Below are 18,022 nucleotides of genomic sequence, written 5' to 3'. Positions count from 1 at the left end.
GACCTGCAGTATAAAGCAGGAGGAGGTGTTCTGAGTTTCCAGAGAAGGGGGGTGGGGGGTAAGACCTCTCTCCACTAGCAGACACCCATACATTCTGTTTTAGGGTATTGTGAGAGCCATTAAGGATTACCAAGGCCCTCTGCAAGAGCATGGGGTGAGGATCTTTGTGCGGCGAGGAGGCCCTAACTACCAGGAAGGATTGCGTGTCATGGGTGAAGTGGGTAAGAAAACTCAACCAGCCACTAAAACTTCATGTACTTTGTTGTTGTTTTTTCTTTTGTTTCTGTTGCTTTTTCTTTGAATCTTGACATTCGGCCTCTCCCCAAGCCTGATTGTTTTGTGTGTGTGTTTGTATACAGGAAAAACCACTGGGATCCCGATCCATGTCTTTGGGACGGAGACCCACATGACAGCCATTGTAGGCATGGCACTGGGTCAGCGGCCGATCCCTAATCAGCCTCCTACGGCAGCCCACACTGCCAACTTCCTGCTCAATGCCAGTGGCAGCTCCTCTGTGAGTTTTCCAGCCCCGGTGATTTTCCTTGTTCTGACAGGTTTGATGGAATTGCTGTAAACCTTTTTTTAAGAAATTAGCAGAAAAATGACGGCAGGGTTTTAGTAGCCCAGAGTCCAATGGAAACCTCTTGTGGGGACCTTCCTCCATGGATTGGTCACGTTTAATGCAAGAAGATTTCAGGGCTGTCTGTTCCTTTACTGCAGCTCTCCTAGGTTATATCCACGCTGTGCTTGTACAGCTTCCTGTAACGTGCATAGCATGGTCTGACTAACACGATTCTCCAAAGTAAATCTCTACCCAGGGAAATGCTGGCAGCAACAAGTATGATTAATTCATGTTCAGTTTCCCCATATCTCATTCTGTTAAACACAGGGCCTTAGTTCTCTCCTAATAGTGGAAAAGTATTGCTTATAATTTGGTCTCTTGGACTGCAATGCTTTTTGTCTTTCAGCCCAGAGAACACTGCCAGGGATGCCGAATACATTGCAGTGATCAGTAAATAATAGCACGACAGCCTACTCTAATAGATACACGTTCTGAGATTAATTTACATTCTGGTTTAAATCCAACATTAAAAGAATTACAGTTCTGAATGTGAAAAGTGACATTATACATAATGAGCCTTTTTGCCTGCTGTAAGGTAGGGTGTGAGCCAAAGCCCACTTGAAATCAATGGAAAGATTGACTCCCTGTGACTTCACTAGGCTTTGGAGAATGCTCCCACTCAAATGTAAAATGGGGCCAATTTATATCTGATGTGACTTCCTTGACCCATTTTTTCTCCGTATCTCTAAGACAATCCAGTAAAAACAACTGCTTAAAAGTGTGGCATTGCCTCTTGGAAAACAGTCTAATTTAGACTCCCGGGGGTTTTCGCAGCCTGTAGAGCTCTGATATTACACTGAATTAGTCGGGGCAGGCAAAATATCTTGCAGTGAATCCTCCTAATACCAAACTGACTTCTGCACAAGTCTGCCATGTCCCAAATCCAGAAATGCCGGTTATGCTCCCCGCACCAGCTCCACAGTGCTGCCTGCCCTCTTTCCCCCCCCTTGCACCTCCAGTGCTGCTGCCTCTACAGCAGCAAAGGAGGGATGGCAGGGGAGGCTGCCGCGAAGCAGGCTCTGTCCACGGTGAGTCTGGATCTGCAGTGGACAGAGGCTGGTTTGCGGCAGCAGCCCCTGTCCATGGGGGGAGGTCTGATCTCTCCCCGCAGACCAACCTCTGTCCACAGAAAGCTCGGACCTCCCCAGATGGGCTGCTGCTGTGGATCAGACTCCACAGGGAGCTCAGACCCCAGCAGACAGGAGCTGCTGCCATCCTGCACAGCTGCCTCTGTATCGGGGTCTGTGCGGGGAGCAGGTTTTTTTTAAACTGGCTCACCTGGTAGACCAGCTCCTGACTGCTACTCCACGCTGCTGTCTCTGATAGAGAAGCAGCAGCACATGGTGGCAAGGGGGTCCCCGTCCCCCGGGACTACTGAATAGTCACATAACTGCTAAAATATGATGCGGTTACACGACTGTTCAGTTATACAACATCTGATATCCCTGCTTCCCGCCAGGAGACAGCCATCTGAAACATTTGTCTCCCATTTTCTTTGGAGTATACCCACTGCCAAAGTCAGTTGCCAGTCCTGAAGTGTTGCATCAGGATGTTCAATTCTGCAGTCGTTTTTTGCTGACTTTGCTCCTGGTTTCTCTTTCAGACACCAGCACCAAGCAGAACTGCTTCTTTTTCTGAGTCCAAACCTGATGAGATTGCTCCAGCCAAGAAGGCAAAGCCCACGACACCTCCTGGTAAGCATTCTGATGAATGGTTACCAGCACTGCTTTCTCACCCCATCTTCTGTGGCTGCCTGTTTTTGTAGGAGTGAGTCCTGGTGCCTGCCTTTCCTCTCCACTTTCCAGCTTGGCTTAGGGACACTACAGGTTGAACCTCTCCAGTCCAGCACTCTCTGGTCCGACAACATTTGTGGTCCAGCATGACTTTCATTATCTGAATGTCCACTTATCATGGGCATGGCCAAGTTTCCCGTGGTCCCATAAAGTTTGTTTACAGCCACCAGTCCTGGTTTTCAAAGTTCTGTGCTGTTTAGCTCTAATTTACCCCTAAATGTCTTCTAAGAGCCCAAGTATCCGAGGGGTAGCTGTGTTAGTCTGAATCTGCAAAATCAACGAAAAGTCCTGTGGCACCTTAGACTAACAGATTTATTGGAGCGTGCTCCAATAAATCTAAGAGCCCAGTAAGCCAGTGGAAGTATTGGTAATGCTGCTAGACAATATTGACCTCCCATGGTTCAGGAAATTCTCTGGTTCAATACCAGTCAGGTCCTGAAGATGCCAAACTAGAGAGGTTCAACCTGTACCTCTCTTTGTGGGTAATGAGCAGGAATTTTGCTATAACTTGGACTTCACTGTTTTTAATAGTTGTCTCCTGGAGTCCTTTTATAAAAAGATGTCAGAATGTATTTGACTCAGGATGTCTCTCCAGGTGAAAGAGCTGAACTCAAGAATTCCAGCTTTCCCAGCTCATGTTATATAGGTAGAATATTCTTCATGCTGGTTGTTTGGTTTGGGGGATTTTTCTTGTTTTAAGATGTGCTCAGTATAGTATGCTGTTGGAGGACACACAAGTATCTAAAAAGACATTTCCTGCATATGGAATCTTGCTAGTGCAGTACAGATTGTGGTCCACTGATTGAAACACGTCATAATGAAACTCCTGATCAAATTCATGATTTCTTAATTCAGACAGTTGTGAACTTTCTCTGGTTTGATGCTGTAGTTTTGGGTGTACTTGTTAGAAATCTGCAGAGAAGATGATGATTTATGGGAGCAAGCTGATGGCAGAATTGGGAGTCAGGTTTGTGGAATGCAGTGGGATACTTGGTTTTTGTCCTTGAATCTGAAGATTTTGCATGTGTGCGTGCGCACAGAAAAGTGATTTTTTTGTGAGACTCAATCTTGTTCCTGAGAGGCCAGATCACAAGAGCCAAGACTGCTAACATAGTACTAACTGGAAATTCTATGGGCAGTCTTAGCAAAGAGGTAGACATTTAAATTTATCGTGGAGACTGTAATGTGTTTTATAATGCTGAGGCCTGCGTCACTTGAGCCTGAAATATGTCTAAATTGGGCTGAGCAACGATGTCTGGATATCTGGAAGGCAGATATTTTGACTTCAGTACATTCCGTCCAGGTGCACTTTAGCTTGGCTTCTGCTACACATGTGACTTTTTGGATGCTCAGTATCTCAAACCTGCATTGTTCTACTTATGGGTGTTTTCTTTGTGTGTTGTAGCTTTATTCCTTCACAGATGGGCTTTGGAATTGCTTGGTTGCATTGATATCATGTCTTATAGCTTTGGGGCCACCTAGCATTTATGCTCATTTTCCTCTGTATTTTTTAAAACATCCCATCTAGCATGCCCTATCTTGCTTTTCAGTTTGCTTTTAATGAAAAAGCTCTCTAAACAGCTCTCCAGGCACCCCGATGGGCTGTCAGGGCTGACAACAGCCAAAGTTCTTTGTTCCATCAGTTGTGTCATATTGTTGCATTGGTGATTCTCTCTTTAACAGATTCAGCCCCAGCTTCAAGACCTGTGCAAGGTAGGACACGTGTGGCTAGCTGAATGTGTCTTGCCTTGCTGGCAGCTGACTTTTTCCCCTCCCTCCCTTGTCCCATGCTCTCATTTTCTCTCTCAAAGTTTGCGGTGTTGTCTAGTCCCACACCTTTTTCCCCCTCTTCCCCACATGCAGCATAGTAGCACAGGACCGTTCTAACTTTTCAGCTGTTTTTGAAATTCAGATCTGACACTTATTTGTTGAGGGGGCAGGCTAGACACAAATATCAGAAGAGAGCTCCTTAGGGGCACACTGCCAAGCTTTTATTCTCCTAAAAACCCAACTATTAAAAAGATTTTGGTTTTTATTTTTCTAAGATTCAGGTACTAGTGTGTTCTTTAAAAAGCTGGGTGCATAGCAGTGTTCCCTGTAAGCTGAGTGCTTGAGAGTCACCCAACTGATTGGCAGAGTGCCCATAACCGTAGCATGTATTTCTGTTGGTGGTGTACATCTACATATACCTTGGTGCACATAACAAAATTTCTCACGTGAATGGAACAAATTAGAGGGAACATGGGTACATAGTAATGCAAATACCATCTGTTGGTGTTTGTGAAACATTCAAAGCTCAGTGGGAAGTCATTGGATCAACTCCAAGTTGTGATGGCTTCACATTGAATTATGGGCTTCGTTCCTACTGAAGTGTTGGGACTTAAGTTTGTTTTTAAGACCTTTTTCTAAATGAGGATGGACTGCTTGGTCAGGCCCTAATTGAAGTTTGAAATGATTGCTCTATCTAATATGGCGTAGAAGGAGGAAGCGACACTCCACTGTGTCATGGCAGTGACAATAAAAACTCCGGAGTTCTAATTCTGGCCCTGCAGCTGACTTGCTGTGTGGCCTTGATTAAGTCACATTAGCTCTCTAGCCCTCTGTTTTCCCTGTTTTAAAAAAGGGGGTAATACACGTCCTGGAGAAGTATAAAAACAAAAATGAGAAGGAATTTTTTTTTATATATTTTCAGACTAGAATCGTTTTGAGATGTGTGAGCTAAGCAGCAGCCAGTCTGAATTAGCAGCGCTCATATCCACGGCGGTGGGAAAAATTGTGACTATAACAAAAGGAGCAGGGTGGACTACTATAATGCAGGTAGAGAGCACTAAGAATTCTGCAAAACCAGGAAGAACTCAGCTCCAGGCTGAGTCAGGCCCTGAAGCTGGGGAAGAATCTTTACACTTCGAGTTCGAACACAAAATGTCACTCTTAGCAATCAATATAAATGCATTTTGAGCAAAAAGTCCATCCTCACTAGCAACAGAGCTGCCTTTTCAGTGAGTTTGGTCTCAGAAGCTGGGATCTGTGTCACATTTATGATCCTGGGGCAGTCTGTTATCTGTTGAATTCTGATATCCAAACAGAACTGAAAATGTAGGCTGAGTTTTGTGAAGCTCCTTTGCTTTCTCTGTTCCTTGTTTTCTTCATTTTCTCCCCATTTCCTGCTCTCCCACTTGGAAAACCTGATTGATGTGAAGTCCAGCCCTTGTGGTCCTCCTAGGTCACAGGACTTGTGGAATAATGTGGTTCAGAATAATGCATTTAAGCTCTCCTCAGCTCCATAGACTAAATCTATAAATTCCGTTTGGAGGGAATGGTTGTTTTCTTAAGCAGGATGTGAGAAGGAATCGATTTTTCCCTTTTCCTGTTCTCCCCGTTGTGAAGCTAAAGTGTGGCTATTGTATTGAAACCTCTTGGAAAGGCTGCTTCAGCTGCAGTTTCATCTTTCTCTTGGAATACCTGTCTGCTACTTCCTGCAATGCAGCCAGTGGTTTTGGAGTGGGGAAAGTGGCTGAATGTGGAAACTTCTCAGCAGCTGTGTGTATAAAGTGCTGCATTGTAGCTTTTTAGCATAGATTTATATGTAGGGGGTGGTGTTTTTTCTTTGGACAGGTAAAGCCACAACTTTATTCAGCCGCCATACCAAAGCTATTGTTTGGGGGATGCAAACACGAGCTGTGCAGGGCATGCTGGACTTCGATTATATCTGCTCCAGGGATGAACCTTCGGTCGCTGCCATGGTTTATCCATTCACGTAAGTGTCTTGTACCCATCATATAATTTTCCTGACTTCCTTTATCTCCCTTCTCAGATCTGTCCACTGGCTTTCTCCCCTTCAAGCTCCCTTTATTTTTACTTGGGTCTCTGCACACCTCTATCACACCCTATATCTGTGATAATACATTCGCCTTCACTCCTGCCTGCCACCTGAGCTGTTTTCCTGACTGTTCCCTTTGTCTCCTTTGCCACTCTTGACTATATACCATCTCTGTGAAATGACTTGGAACAATCCTATAGTTCATGTTTGCTATGTGCCGTCTTTCAAAGAATTCTCAAAAGTATACTGACCACACTACACTGGAATGTAGGAACTATCACACTATATAAGACTACTGGTTCATCTAGCCTGTGATCCTGTCTTTGAGTGTCACTGTTTGTATCCTTTAGGCTGTCTTTGCGGCAGGGAGCGTGCAGTTCCTTTAACACAGGAGTGGGCAAGAGGTGGCTAGCAGGCTGGATCCATCCCGTCAAGTCACTGGATTGGCCTACGGCCACCTGGCCAGCACTCTTACTACCCAGCAGCTCATGCTGTTTTAAACAGCTGGCTGCTAATTATTTTGCAAGCTGGGGAGGGCTGGGAGAATTTGGATGCTGTCGCCATCCCCTGCAAAATCCCTCAGCTCCCATTCACCTGTTTCCAGCCAATAGGAGCTGAGAAATTTTGCTGGAGGCAGGGGCAGAGTGAAGCCTCCTTTCTCTACCCCTTTCACAGTGTTGGAGCATAGCCACATGGAACAGACAGGCATAGAGGCCTGTCTCAGGTTCCTGCTGGGCTGCTGGCTGGGAGCTACCTAGGTAAGTGCCTCTCAGGCACAGCCTGCCTCTGCCCCCGCCCCCTCCCCCCAACTACCTGCCCCAGATCACCAGCCCCTCCTGCTCTAGGTCACCACCCAAGCCCTCTGTATCCCCTCTCCCCACCTCCTCCAGGTGACAACTCCTTCCCAGACCCTGCACCTCTTCCTATCCTCCTCTCCTAGGCCAGAATCCTCTCCCGCAGCCATACCCCCTCCTGGACCCTGCACCCCAAGCCCCTGCTCCAGATCACAGCCCCTTTCTTCACTCAAATTCCTTCTCATACCCCACACCCCCTCCTACACCACAGTCCTCTAACTTAAGCGCCTTTCTGCAATCCACCCACCATCCCAGACCTCGCATCCCCTCCATAGAAGTGTGGCTCTTGACCACTTACTAAACTCTTGCAGTGGCCCCCCCATTAGAAATTGAAAGCCCCTGCAAATGAAAACAGACAGAACAAGGTAAGTTACTGAGCCAAAATAAACAAAACACAGTAATTAAGCCTACAACACTGACAGAGAATGTTACAGAACATAATTCTCACCCCAGCCCTTATTCCAGGTAAAATCCTTCAAAACAGAGATTATCTTTTCTCTGTGGCTTGGGTCTACAGCTTCTTGTTTCCTTAGAGTTCTTTGTTTTCAGGTTTCTTCATGTGTATCCTCTGAGTTGGAAGGCAGGTTCGAAGGCCGGCTAAAGACAAAAGACTGCTTTCCATTCTTAAATAGACTTACCCTAGGGCGAGAATCCTTTGTGTTACACTTCCCATTTAAAAATACCAGATTCAAGATGGATTCCAGCACCAGGTGGCACAGTCGCATGTTTTTCTAGGACCAACCACAGTTTGAGTATACAGGAAAAACAATCCCATCAGATCACTGTCTTGAGCACCTGGCCATTAAGTTTCTTTAATTACCACTAATGGCTTTCATTACAACACTTAGATTATTAAAACAGGTTTACATTTCATATTTCTAACTTCAGATACAAGAATGATACATGCATAAAAATAGACTACACATTCAGCAGATCATAACTTTTAAAAAATGTTAAATGATGCATTTTGCCTAAAGCATCTTTGAGGCATGCTTGTTCATATTCATAAGCCAGTTTTCATAAAGCCTGGCCCGAGGGGGTCCCATGACAATTATATTTAATAATAATCCAGCAGCGCGTGTTTGATCTTTTTGTCAATTACACTACATCTGCCTGGCTCCCTGTAGAATGTAGCGTTGTTAATGCATAGTGCCTATATGCTGCCTGAGCTGCTGATTCCTCCTCCTAAATCGCATCTAGCGGAGGCTTTCTACCTGAGGGAGTGAGTAAGATGTGAAGGAAACTCTTCACTGAAAAGGGTGGATGTCAAGGAGGAGAATTAGAGGGTGACTATTGGTGGTCTGTCTGAAAAATCTAGACAGTAGGTCCCTTAAGGGTTGTTCCTTGTTTGCTGTTTTTTTCCTATGAATTTGAGATACGAGGATTTAAGTATCACTGTCTTTCAGTGAACTCCTCCTGCCCTTTGCCAATCAAACATCCCATATTTTGATCATGAGGGTTACATCTCTGGAATCTCTTCTGGGTGAGAAACACTTTACACAGTCTGAATGCTGGCATAGCTTCACTTTCTGCTGAAGCACAGCCACTTGGAATGTGGCAACTTTTTTGTGGATACAGTAGTGTGGCAGCAATGTTTAAGACCAGAAATGAAGAAGAATCCTGTTTGAGTCTGCAGGGAGAATTTAGATTGGCAACATGTAATGGCCAGAGATGGAATTTGGTCAGGATGATCAAAATCTTTAACACCCAAGTGTGATCAGTATCACTTGATTCAGCAATCTGATTCCAGCTGCGGTCTCTCTTGACTGCAGAGAATGACATCTGTGAAAGAAGCTTTTACATTCGTGCCTCTCCTTGACGTGTCTGGGTGGTGAAATCCTTCTTTCACAGAACGGAAATTCAGCTTATCATTGCTAGATGATCCTGCTTTCCTTTACCATGTTTGTCTCATCAATCCAACTTCCTCCATATGCTTCTTTGTTTTATGCACTGTACATCTGCAGGCTATGGGTTCTGGCTACCTTTCCTTCTCTTAAGATCTGAAAAGCCAACCTGATGTGTCTGGGAACTGTGTTGCTGACACCTGCCTGTGTCTGCACCATTGGGTAGCTATGTCTCTTTGTAGCAGTGTGTATGATCAGGTCTGTCCATGTTGGTTTTTGCAGTGGTGATCACAAGCAGAAATTCTATTGGGGCCACAAAGAAATCCTGATCCCTGTCTTCAAGAACATGTCTGATGCCATGAGAAAGCATCCAGAGGTAGACGTGCTGATCAACTTCGCATCTCTGCGGTCTGCTTATGACAGTACTATTGAGACCATGAACTTTCCGCAGGTGAGTGGGGAATCTGCAAAATCCAAACTGTAGAGAATGCTCAGGCTAATAACACCAGAGAGAAAATATTTTAGAATCAGATTGTTAGCAAAGTGAGTTGGGGTCCATAAAAAAACAGCTGAGTCTAGAAGTGGCTTCTGGGCTGTTGAAGAGCTACCAAGGATGTAGAATAACTTCCTGTCTAGTGCTGCATTATTTATTATTATTATCCATTATTAATGGATTTGAGGGGCTTGAGGAATAGGGACATCAGCTCCATCTGCCTGGTCAGGAGGACTGGGACTGGACTCCCCCTTCAGGGCAAAGCAGCACTACTCTTTACTTGAAGAGTGGAGGGCCTAGCTCTTCAACAATGCTACTGGTGTCTTCACAGCACTGTTATCTGAGGCTATTCCAGGGACGGGGACTCAAAACTGCACTCTTTCACAAGAGAACAAAGGTTGTGCTCTCTGAAATGCATTTGATCTTACCCTGGTCATCACTGTGTTATAGAACTTTCTTACCTGCAATTATTCTGCCTTCCCTAGCATTTGTCCAGCTGTTGACTGCTAGAAGTTACTGAGTGTATTTTCTATCTTGTGCTGCAGATCCGCACCATTGCCATCATTGCTGAAGGCATTCCAGAGGCACTGACACGCAAATTAATCAAGACGGCTGACAAGAAAGGGGTTACCATAATCGGGCCTGCGACTGTAAGAAATCAGCTGTTGCTCTTCCTGCTCACACTCCTTCATATTTGTGTTTTAGATCAGTTTCCTTGTAGGAGAAGAGGGGGGGAGAGAAATAAACACAGTATATCACAAATAAGAATTTGCAGTGGATTCTAAAGTGTAAAGTCATTCCCAATCTGAAAGTCATTATGGAGCAAGCAATTCTATTGCTTCTGTTTGTATAAATCCTAGCAGAAACAGTCTGCTCTACAGATGCATCTCCATTGCTCAGCTCCCATGTGTGTTTATGAAAGGCCTGACTCCTCCTTACCTCTTCCTGTAGGTTGGTGGGATCAAACCTGGATGCTTTAAAATAGGCAACACAGGAGGTATGTTGGATAATATCCTGGCATCGAAACTCTACCGGCCTGGCAGTGTGGCCTATGTCTCCCGCTCTGGAGGAATGTCTAATGAGCTCAACAACATAATCTCCAGAACTACAGATGGGGTCTATGAAGGTGTGGCTATTGGCGGTGACAGGTAGGGACCTGTTTCTTCCAGGAATGTCTTTTGTTTCTACCAGTGCCTGCCTCTAAAACATCACAGAGTTTTTAGAAGTTGTTGTTTTCCGATGTTTTAAATTAACCATCCTCTTATCAGAAATATTCTGTAGGAGCTCAAAATAAAAGCTCAACTTCCTTTGCTTTCTCTCTATATTCCCCCAGATATCCTGGATCAACTTTCATGGACCATGTATTACGCTATCAGGATACGCCAGGAGTGAAAATGATTGTGGTGCTTGGGGAGGTGAGTTAAACCCATATGCTCTTGCTATAGTAAAGAAACTTGTTTATTTTCTTTATAATAGAAGTTCTTTCAGTGTTAGTTGAGAGACTGTACTACAGGAACACTCAATAACAATTCCACTTGGGCTCTTCCTCTTAGTAACAATTTTCTTTTCCTGTTGAAAGAATGAATCTTTTCATGATCACTTTATATTTAAATACTGCTTCACAGAAGTAGGAACCATGGAGCCCAGAATAGGCCCACAGAGGCTTCTTTGTTTTAAAAAAAAACAAAAAAAAACCCCACAATTTCTGGAGATTAAGGATAGCTTGCTTGTTTGTTTTTTAAATATATATATTATTTTACAAGCATGTGGCCTTCTGTGTCTTAGAGGTGGCAAAAATAGAGGATGTGTTTAGAAATACTGCACTGATTTAAAAACTGACTCGACAGAAGTTCATGAGCTCGAACCAAGTTAAGCTACTCTGTTTCTCTTTGCAGATTGGAGGCACAGAAGAGTACAAGATCTGCAGGGGTATTAAAGAAGGACGCATCACTAAGCCTGTTGTCTGCTGGTGCATTGGTACCTGTGCCACCATGTTCTCTTCAGAGGTATGTATTCTGTGTGTGGCGTATGCATGAGAGTAAGAATATGCACACCTTGGACTCGGGGAACACACATTTTTCAAGACCTCTGTAGTCATTAGCTGTCTGCATGCATGAATGTGGAAGTTAATAAATCATAAATTATAATTGTCGTATATTTCTGCAGTACATTTTGATCCAGAAAGATCCCAAAGGATTCTACCAACACAGGGATTGCCGTGAATGCCCTAAATTGGAATGCGGCAGCTGTTTTAATGGCACACACACATGCTGCACTTCAATTTTGGAAAGGGAAGCAAGGATGATACAGCGTCTCTGTCTGGTCGGGGGCAGGGAAGTAGGGACAAAGAATGTAATTAGCCATACTAACATTATAGATTCCAGATTAGATAATGCTTTGTGTCTTGCAGCATTAACAAGGGTAGGTTCAGGATCACAGTGCCAGTGCTTGAAGTAATGAAGCTGAATAGGAGGTTGATATAGGACCATGTGCTTTACCACTTCATCTCCAGTCCAAGCTGATTTCCTTCCTAAAACTTGTGGAGTCCTTTAGTCCACTGGTTTCTAATCCAATATCTGATTGTATTTTCTGTCTGTCTTTATCAGCAATTAGATGACTGGACCTCTTGGTGCTTTCTGTCATCATTAATAGGTGCAGTTCGGCCATGCAGGTGCTTGTGCCAACCAGGCTTCTGAAACTGCTGTTGCAAAGAACCAGGCCCTCAAACAAGCCGGTGTATTTGTTCCCCAGAGTTTTGACGAGCTCGGAGATGTAATTCAGTAAGTGGTATGAACAGGGCACCCTGAACACAGTGATGTTTGCAGGGGTTAAGAAACCCTTGGGATATTGCCTCTAAAATCAGTGTTCCTTAAACTTTAAGACCTGAGGAACACCAAACAATACCTTGGGAAACACCAAGGTTTGTGTGGTGGTGGGTTTTTTTTGGTCAAGCAAAGCACAGCACAGCACAACACAGCACCCCCCCCACCCCCACCCCAGGCCCTGGGGAAAATTTGTTGAGCAAAACAAAACAAAAAACTGGAGGAGGGTCTTGGGGCAGGGTGTCTGGCCAGAAGGGAAGGTAGAGGTGGGGACTTGGGGCAGGATGTCAGAGCAAGCTAGGAATGCAGGGTCTTGGCAGGAGGAGAGGAGTGGGGGGGGGGGGGGGAGGGGAGGAAAGACTCTTACCTGGCTTGGCACCTTGCTGCAGCAGGGAAAACCTTCAGGGAACATGCTCTTGTTCGTTCGTGTGTGTGTGGAGCTCAGTGTCCACTCTTCTCCCCCCGCACCCATGCAGTGGGGAACCCAGCTGGCGGGAAAGCAGGGGGGAGGGAGTAGAAACCCTGACCCTCCCCGCCAAATTAAACTCTGCCACTTCCCCAGCAGGCGCAGGAGAGAGAGAGAGAGCAGCAGCACATGGGGGGCCAGAAGAGCCTGAGTGTGCCCCAGATGGAAGGAGGTGGCAGAGCCTGAGCCGGGTTCCCCGCAGGCGGCAGTTTTAAAACGCCAAGCCAAGGTCCGGGAGCAACTCCTTAGCTCCAGCCACCCCTCCCCCACATGGAGGAGGAGGAGGCTGTGCAGCACCAGAGGCCCTGTGGGACAGGGGCCATCCTGCAGGCTGTGGGGGGCACGAGGGGCAGCCACGGCAGGAGCTGTCTACAGGCTCTGCAGGGGACAGGGAAACGCTGCTCTAAACTGAGGGGAAAATGTAATCGCACTTCTCTGTGAAAACACGTCTCTTGATACTAGGTCTTTCAAAATGTATCTGAATTTTGGATTAGAATTGCTTGACTTGAAACCACTTAGGGTGTGTCTAGACTACATGTCTCCATCGACGGAGGCATGTAGATTAGATAGATAGGCAAAGGGAAATGAAGCCGCGATTTAAATAATTGCAGCTTCATTTAAATTTCATGGCTGCCGCGCTAAGCCGACAAGCAGCTGATCAGCTGTTTGTCGGCTCAGCGCGCTAGTCTGGACGCTCCGCGCCGACCTGAAAGCCCTTTATCTACCTCCCTGATCAGCTGTTTGTCGGCTCAGCGCGGCAGCCATGTAAATTTAAATGAAGCCGCAATTATTTAAATCGCGGCTTCATTACCCTTTGCCAAACAAACAAATCTACATGGGTCCGTCGACGGATAACTGAATGTCTGTCTCTTATTCCCCCTCTTCCTAGGTCTGTATATGAAGATCTCGTTTCCAAAGGAGTGATCGAACCAGCCCAAGAAGTGCCTCCCCCCACGGTACCAATGGATTATTCTTGGGCAAGGGTAAGTTTTGTCTCTTGCCTGTCCACCTACTTGAGAACAGCTGAGATGTTTGCTGTGATTTCGAAGTGTTTGGGAGATTTTTAAATGATAAAATTATCATCAGAGGGAAGGCAATGGAAGATATATTTCTCATGCCATCTGATGCTGATCATGGACTTAACTCAGCACTTCCTAGGTGAAACGGGCATTAAAAGCTGCTCTGGCCTACATTGCTGGAATTATCCATTAGAGCTCTCAGACTCCTCTACAAAACGTACTATATGGTGTCAAACTCGTCTTCCCACATTTTGCCACCAATGCCTTTATCTTAGTCTGAATACAGATGTTTTACTCCCAACAGCATATATGCTTAGACCAGGATTCTCATGACTTAAGCAAGACTACATCATACCAACAAAATATGGTGTGATGGAACAATGTCTAAGTGCTGGGGTAATTGAGAGAGAGTAAAGCATGGGGTGAATAATACTGTGTGTGGAGCTGGGTATTATTTGTATAGCTTCTATAACAGGTAGCAGATGATGCAAAAAATTTAGGCAAGTCGCTGTTCAGCTACCCTGCATTGGACTAGAGAAAAGATGCATTCCTTTTGGCTTAATTCAAGTATTAGAATTGAGTAAAGAGTAATTAATGTCCTCATTTGCAAAACAGTTTTGTGTGTGTGTGTATTTGTGTTTTGGGAGGGGGGAATCAGGAGAGAAGGATTTTTTCTTTTTTCTGAGTCTTTCTGTTGCATCCTTCAGGAGCTGGGTCTGATCCGGAAGCCAGCTTCTTTCATGAGCAGCATCTGTGATGAGAGGGGCCAAGAGCTGATCTATGCTGGGATGCCTATCACCGAGGTCTTCAAAGAGGAGATGGGAATTGGTGGGGTCCTGGGCCTTCTCTGGTTCCAGAGGAGGTGAGGCTGCTTTTTGGATGCTCCTGTCTCCTCTTCTGACTTTAATTTAGATTGTGTTTCATAGGGATTAAACACCAATGGATGTAATGCTAGTATATGTTGGACCAGAGAGTCCCAGATTTAGGAGGTTTAACCTGTATTACTATTGTATAGGAAACACCCTCCCATTATCTGTTCTCTCTGAGACCATATCAGTTTGAAGACCACAGACATTTCTTTGACTTTGAGGGGTGGGGGGAGAATTCCACAAACAGAGAATCATAGAATACTAGAATTGGAAGGGACCTCGAGAGATCATCAAGTCCAGTCCCCTGCCCTCACATTAGGACCAATCACCATCTAGATCTTCCCTGACAGATGTCTGTTTAACCACTTAAATATCTTCAATGATGAAGATTCCACAACCTCCTTAGGCAATTTATTCCTGTGTTTAACCCCCTTGACAGAAAGCTTTTTCTAATGTTTGACCTAAACCTCCCTTGCTGCAACTTAAGCCCATTGCCCTTTGTCCTATCATCAGAGGTCCAAGAGAATAATTTTTCTCCTTACTCCTTGTAACACCCTTACTTTAAAGCGGCTATCCTGTCCCCTCAGTCTTCTCTGTTCCAAACTAAACAAACCCAGTTATTTCAGTCTTTCCCTCAAAGGTCATATTTTCAGGATCTGTAATCATTTTTGTTGCTCTTCTCTGAACCCTCTCCAATTTCTCCACATCTTCCCTGAAATGTGATGCCCAGAATTGGACACAGTACTTGAGTTGAGGCCTAATCAGCGCAGAGTAAAAGGAAAGAATTATTTCTTGTGTCTGGCTCACAAACACTCTGGATAATCATACCAGAATGATGTTTATTTTTTTTGTAATAGTGTAACGTTATTGACTCATATTTGACTTGTGGTTCACCATGACCCCAAGATCCCTTTCTGCAGTACTCCTTCCTAGGCAAACTTAAAAAAACAAAGAATGGTCCTGCATCACCTAGGGGTGTGTCTAGACTACCTAGTTTTGTCGACAAAAGTGGACTTTTGTCGACAAAACTATACCAGCGTCTACACTACCGCTGAGTTCTGTCGACATAACATCGACAGAACTCAGCAGTTTTGTCGACGCTGGTATACCTCATTTTACGAGGCATAACACCTTCTGTCGACAGAACTCTGTCGACAGAAGGTGTTATTGCCTGTAACGTTGCAGCTTGCTTTGTCGACAGAACTCAATGTGTCTGGATGCTCTTTGTCGACGGAAGTTTTGTCGACAGTATCTGTCGACAAAACTTCCGTCGACAAAACGCGGTAGTCTAGACGTACCCTAGGAGTATTTCTAGACTACATGGCTCCGTTGACAGAGCCATGTAAACTAGTTTACCCAGCATAGTCAATGAAGCGGGGATTTAAATAATCCCTGCTTCATTAAAATAAAAATGGCCGCTGCGCTGTGCTGACAGTCAGCTGATCCGACACAGCACGGCAGTCTAGACGCGGATCGGTCAACAAGGGAAGCCTTTGTTGACCACTCCCTTATGCCTTGTGAAACAAGGTTTATAGGAGTGGTCGACAAAGGCTTCCCTTGTTGACCTATCCGTGTCTATACTGCTGAGCTGTGCCGGATCAGCTGATTGTCAGCACAGTGCGGCGGTCATTTTTATTTTAATGAAACTGGGATTATTTAAATCCCCGCTTCATTGATTAGCTCGGGTAAACTAGTATAGTATACATGGCTCTGTCGACGGAGCCACATAGTCTAGACATACCCTTAGACAGGGCTAGACAAACCCCAGCGAGAGCCACTCGCTAGTCCCGCACTGCGCATACACAAGACCGGCACTGCCCCTCACGAAGCACCAGTGAATGGGACTCACGGCGCGACCGGCTAAAATCTACTCGCCACGGGTGAGTAGATTCAGCAGTTTGTCGAGCCCTGCCCTTAGAGACTAACAAAAAATGTCGATGGTATCATGAGCTTTCATGGGCACAATCCACTTCTTCAGATGAATGGAGTTTCAGGGGTCCAGTTTTCAAATAAATAGTATAGAGAAGGAATGGGGGGGGAGAAGGAAAAAGAAGGGGAAGAAATTGTCAGTGTGTTCATGATCCACTCTAAGTACCCTTTGGTTTTTTATGTCATTAAGATGTGGAAATGTAATGGGTCATCCAGCAAGTGTCTTTGTTTAGACTTTTGTTGTAGGTATCAAACTTGTAAATGAAATTAAGTTCTATAGCTGCCCTGTCGAGCTGGCTTTTGAAATTGGTTTGAAATAATATGGTGACTTTGAGATCTATTAATGAGTGCCCGGGCAAGTTAAATGTTCCCCTTCCTAGACAGTCAGTTCCCATTTTGTATGTATGAAACTGATTGTTCCTTCCTAAGTGGAGTAGTTTGCATTTGTCCTTACTACATTTTATCCTATTTACCTCACACCATTTCTCCAGTTTGTCCAGATCATTTTCAATTATAACCTTATTCTCCAAAGCATTTGCAACCCCTCCCAGCTTGGTATCCTCTACAAACGTAATAAGCGTACTTTCTATGCCAGTGTTTCTCAGCCAGTGGTACGAGTACCCTCGGGGTACTTGAGAGAAGTTTGGAGGGTATGTCAACACAACTGAAATTTGGAGAGAACTGAATTTTTGTGTTAAGTTTTACAGCGCTTTATTCTTTTTGTACTTTTTACACCCAAAATTTCATCACCCGCCTGGCTATGATTAAGTTGTTTAAACAAATGTGTTGGTATGGTAGAAAAAAATTGAGTCTGAAAACTGTAGATACTGGGGGTACATTTGTATATATATTTTAAAAGGGGAAACTTATTTGTTTTTTAAAAAGGGGTACTTTATTTAAAAAAAAAAGGTTGAGAAACACTGTTCTATGCCATTATCTATTCTAATGTTGATGACGATTTTGAACAGAACCAGTCCCAAATCTGACCCTGCAGAACCCCACGTTATGCCCTTGTAGCATATCTATGAACCATTGATAACTACTCTCTGAGAGTGGTTGTCCAGCCAGTTGTGCAGCCACCTTATAGTAGCCCCATCTGCCTTGTATTTCCCTAGTTTATAGATAAGGTCATGTAAGACTGTATTAAATGCTTTACTAAAGTTTAGGCATACCCAGTTCTACCACTTCCCCCTTATCCACAAGGCTTGTTATCCTATCAAAGAAAACATGGTGGAGTACCGAGGAAATCTCTGTTTAGTTCTGTTACTCACTTTCTTGGCCCTTTTTTATAGTCACCATCCTTCAGCACAAAGAGACAGGACAAAGCTGTCTGCAGAGCCTATAAAATTTGTTACCAGCCTGCAGGGAACCTTGAGTGGCAAAGATGCTCCCTTTCTTTCCTAACATCCAGCTAGAAGGGAACACACTTCCTGCACAATGCTCTCACCTCCAGCCAGTCCAGGCAGAATGGGACTAGAATTCAGTTTCCTA

At 44.7% G+C, this 18,022-nt stretch overlaps 1 protein-coding gene across 5 annotated transcripts in view; it reads left to right on the top strand.

Moving 5' to 3' along the window:
* Positions 1–18,022, top strand: part of ACLY (ATP citrate lyase) — a 64,046-nt gene that overhangs the window by 38,062 nt on the left and 7,962 nt on the right. For 4 of the 5 annotated variants that reach the window (XM_075911562.2, XM_075911560.2, XM_075911561.2 and 1 more), the window contains 13 exons: positions 104–221; positions 360–514; positions 2,226–2,316; positions 4,099–4,128; positions 6,031–6,172; positions 9,216–9,384; positions 9,972–10,076; positions 10,378–10,574; positions 10,760–10,841; positions 11,322–11,432; positions 12,079–12,206; positions 13,604–13,697; positions 14,441–14,595. In XM_075911562.2, the coding sequence (XP_075767677.2) occupies positions 104–221; positions 360–514; positions 2,226–2,316; positions 4,099–4,128; positions 6,031–6,172; positions 9,216–9,384; positions 9,972–10,076; positions 10,378–10,574; positions 10,760–10,841; positions 11,322–11,432; positions 12,079–12,206; positions 13,604–13,697; positions 14,441–14,595 (1,577 nt within the window). The remainder of the gene's footprint in view (positions 1–103; positions 222–359; positions 515–2,225; positions 2,317–4,098; positions 4,129–6,030; positions 6,173–9,215; positions 9,385–9,971; positions 10,077–10,377; positions 10,575–10,759; positions 10,842–11,321; positions 11,433–12,078; positions 12,207–13,603; positions 13,698–14,440; positions 14,596–18,022) is intronic. The other variant, XM_075911564.2, reaches the window with a different exon arrangement.

Source organism: Pelodiscus sinensis, chromosome 29 (genome assembly GCF_052426305.1).
Source record: "Pelodiscus sinensis isolate ZL-2025 chromosome 29, ASM5242630v1, whole genome shotgun sequence".
Classification (NCBI taxonomy): Eukaryota; Metazoa; Chordata; order Testudines; family Trionychidae; genus Pelodiscus; species Pelodiscus sinensis.
The sequence above is the reverse complement of the archived record's forward strand: the minus strand, read 5'-3'. Positions and strand labels throughout refer to the sequence as shown.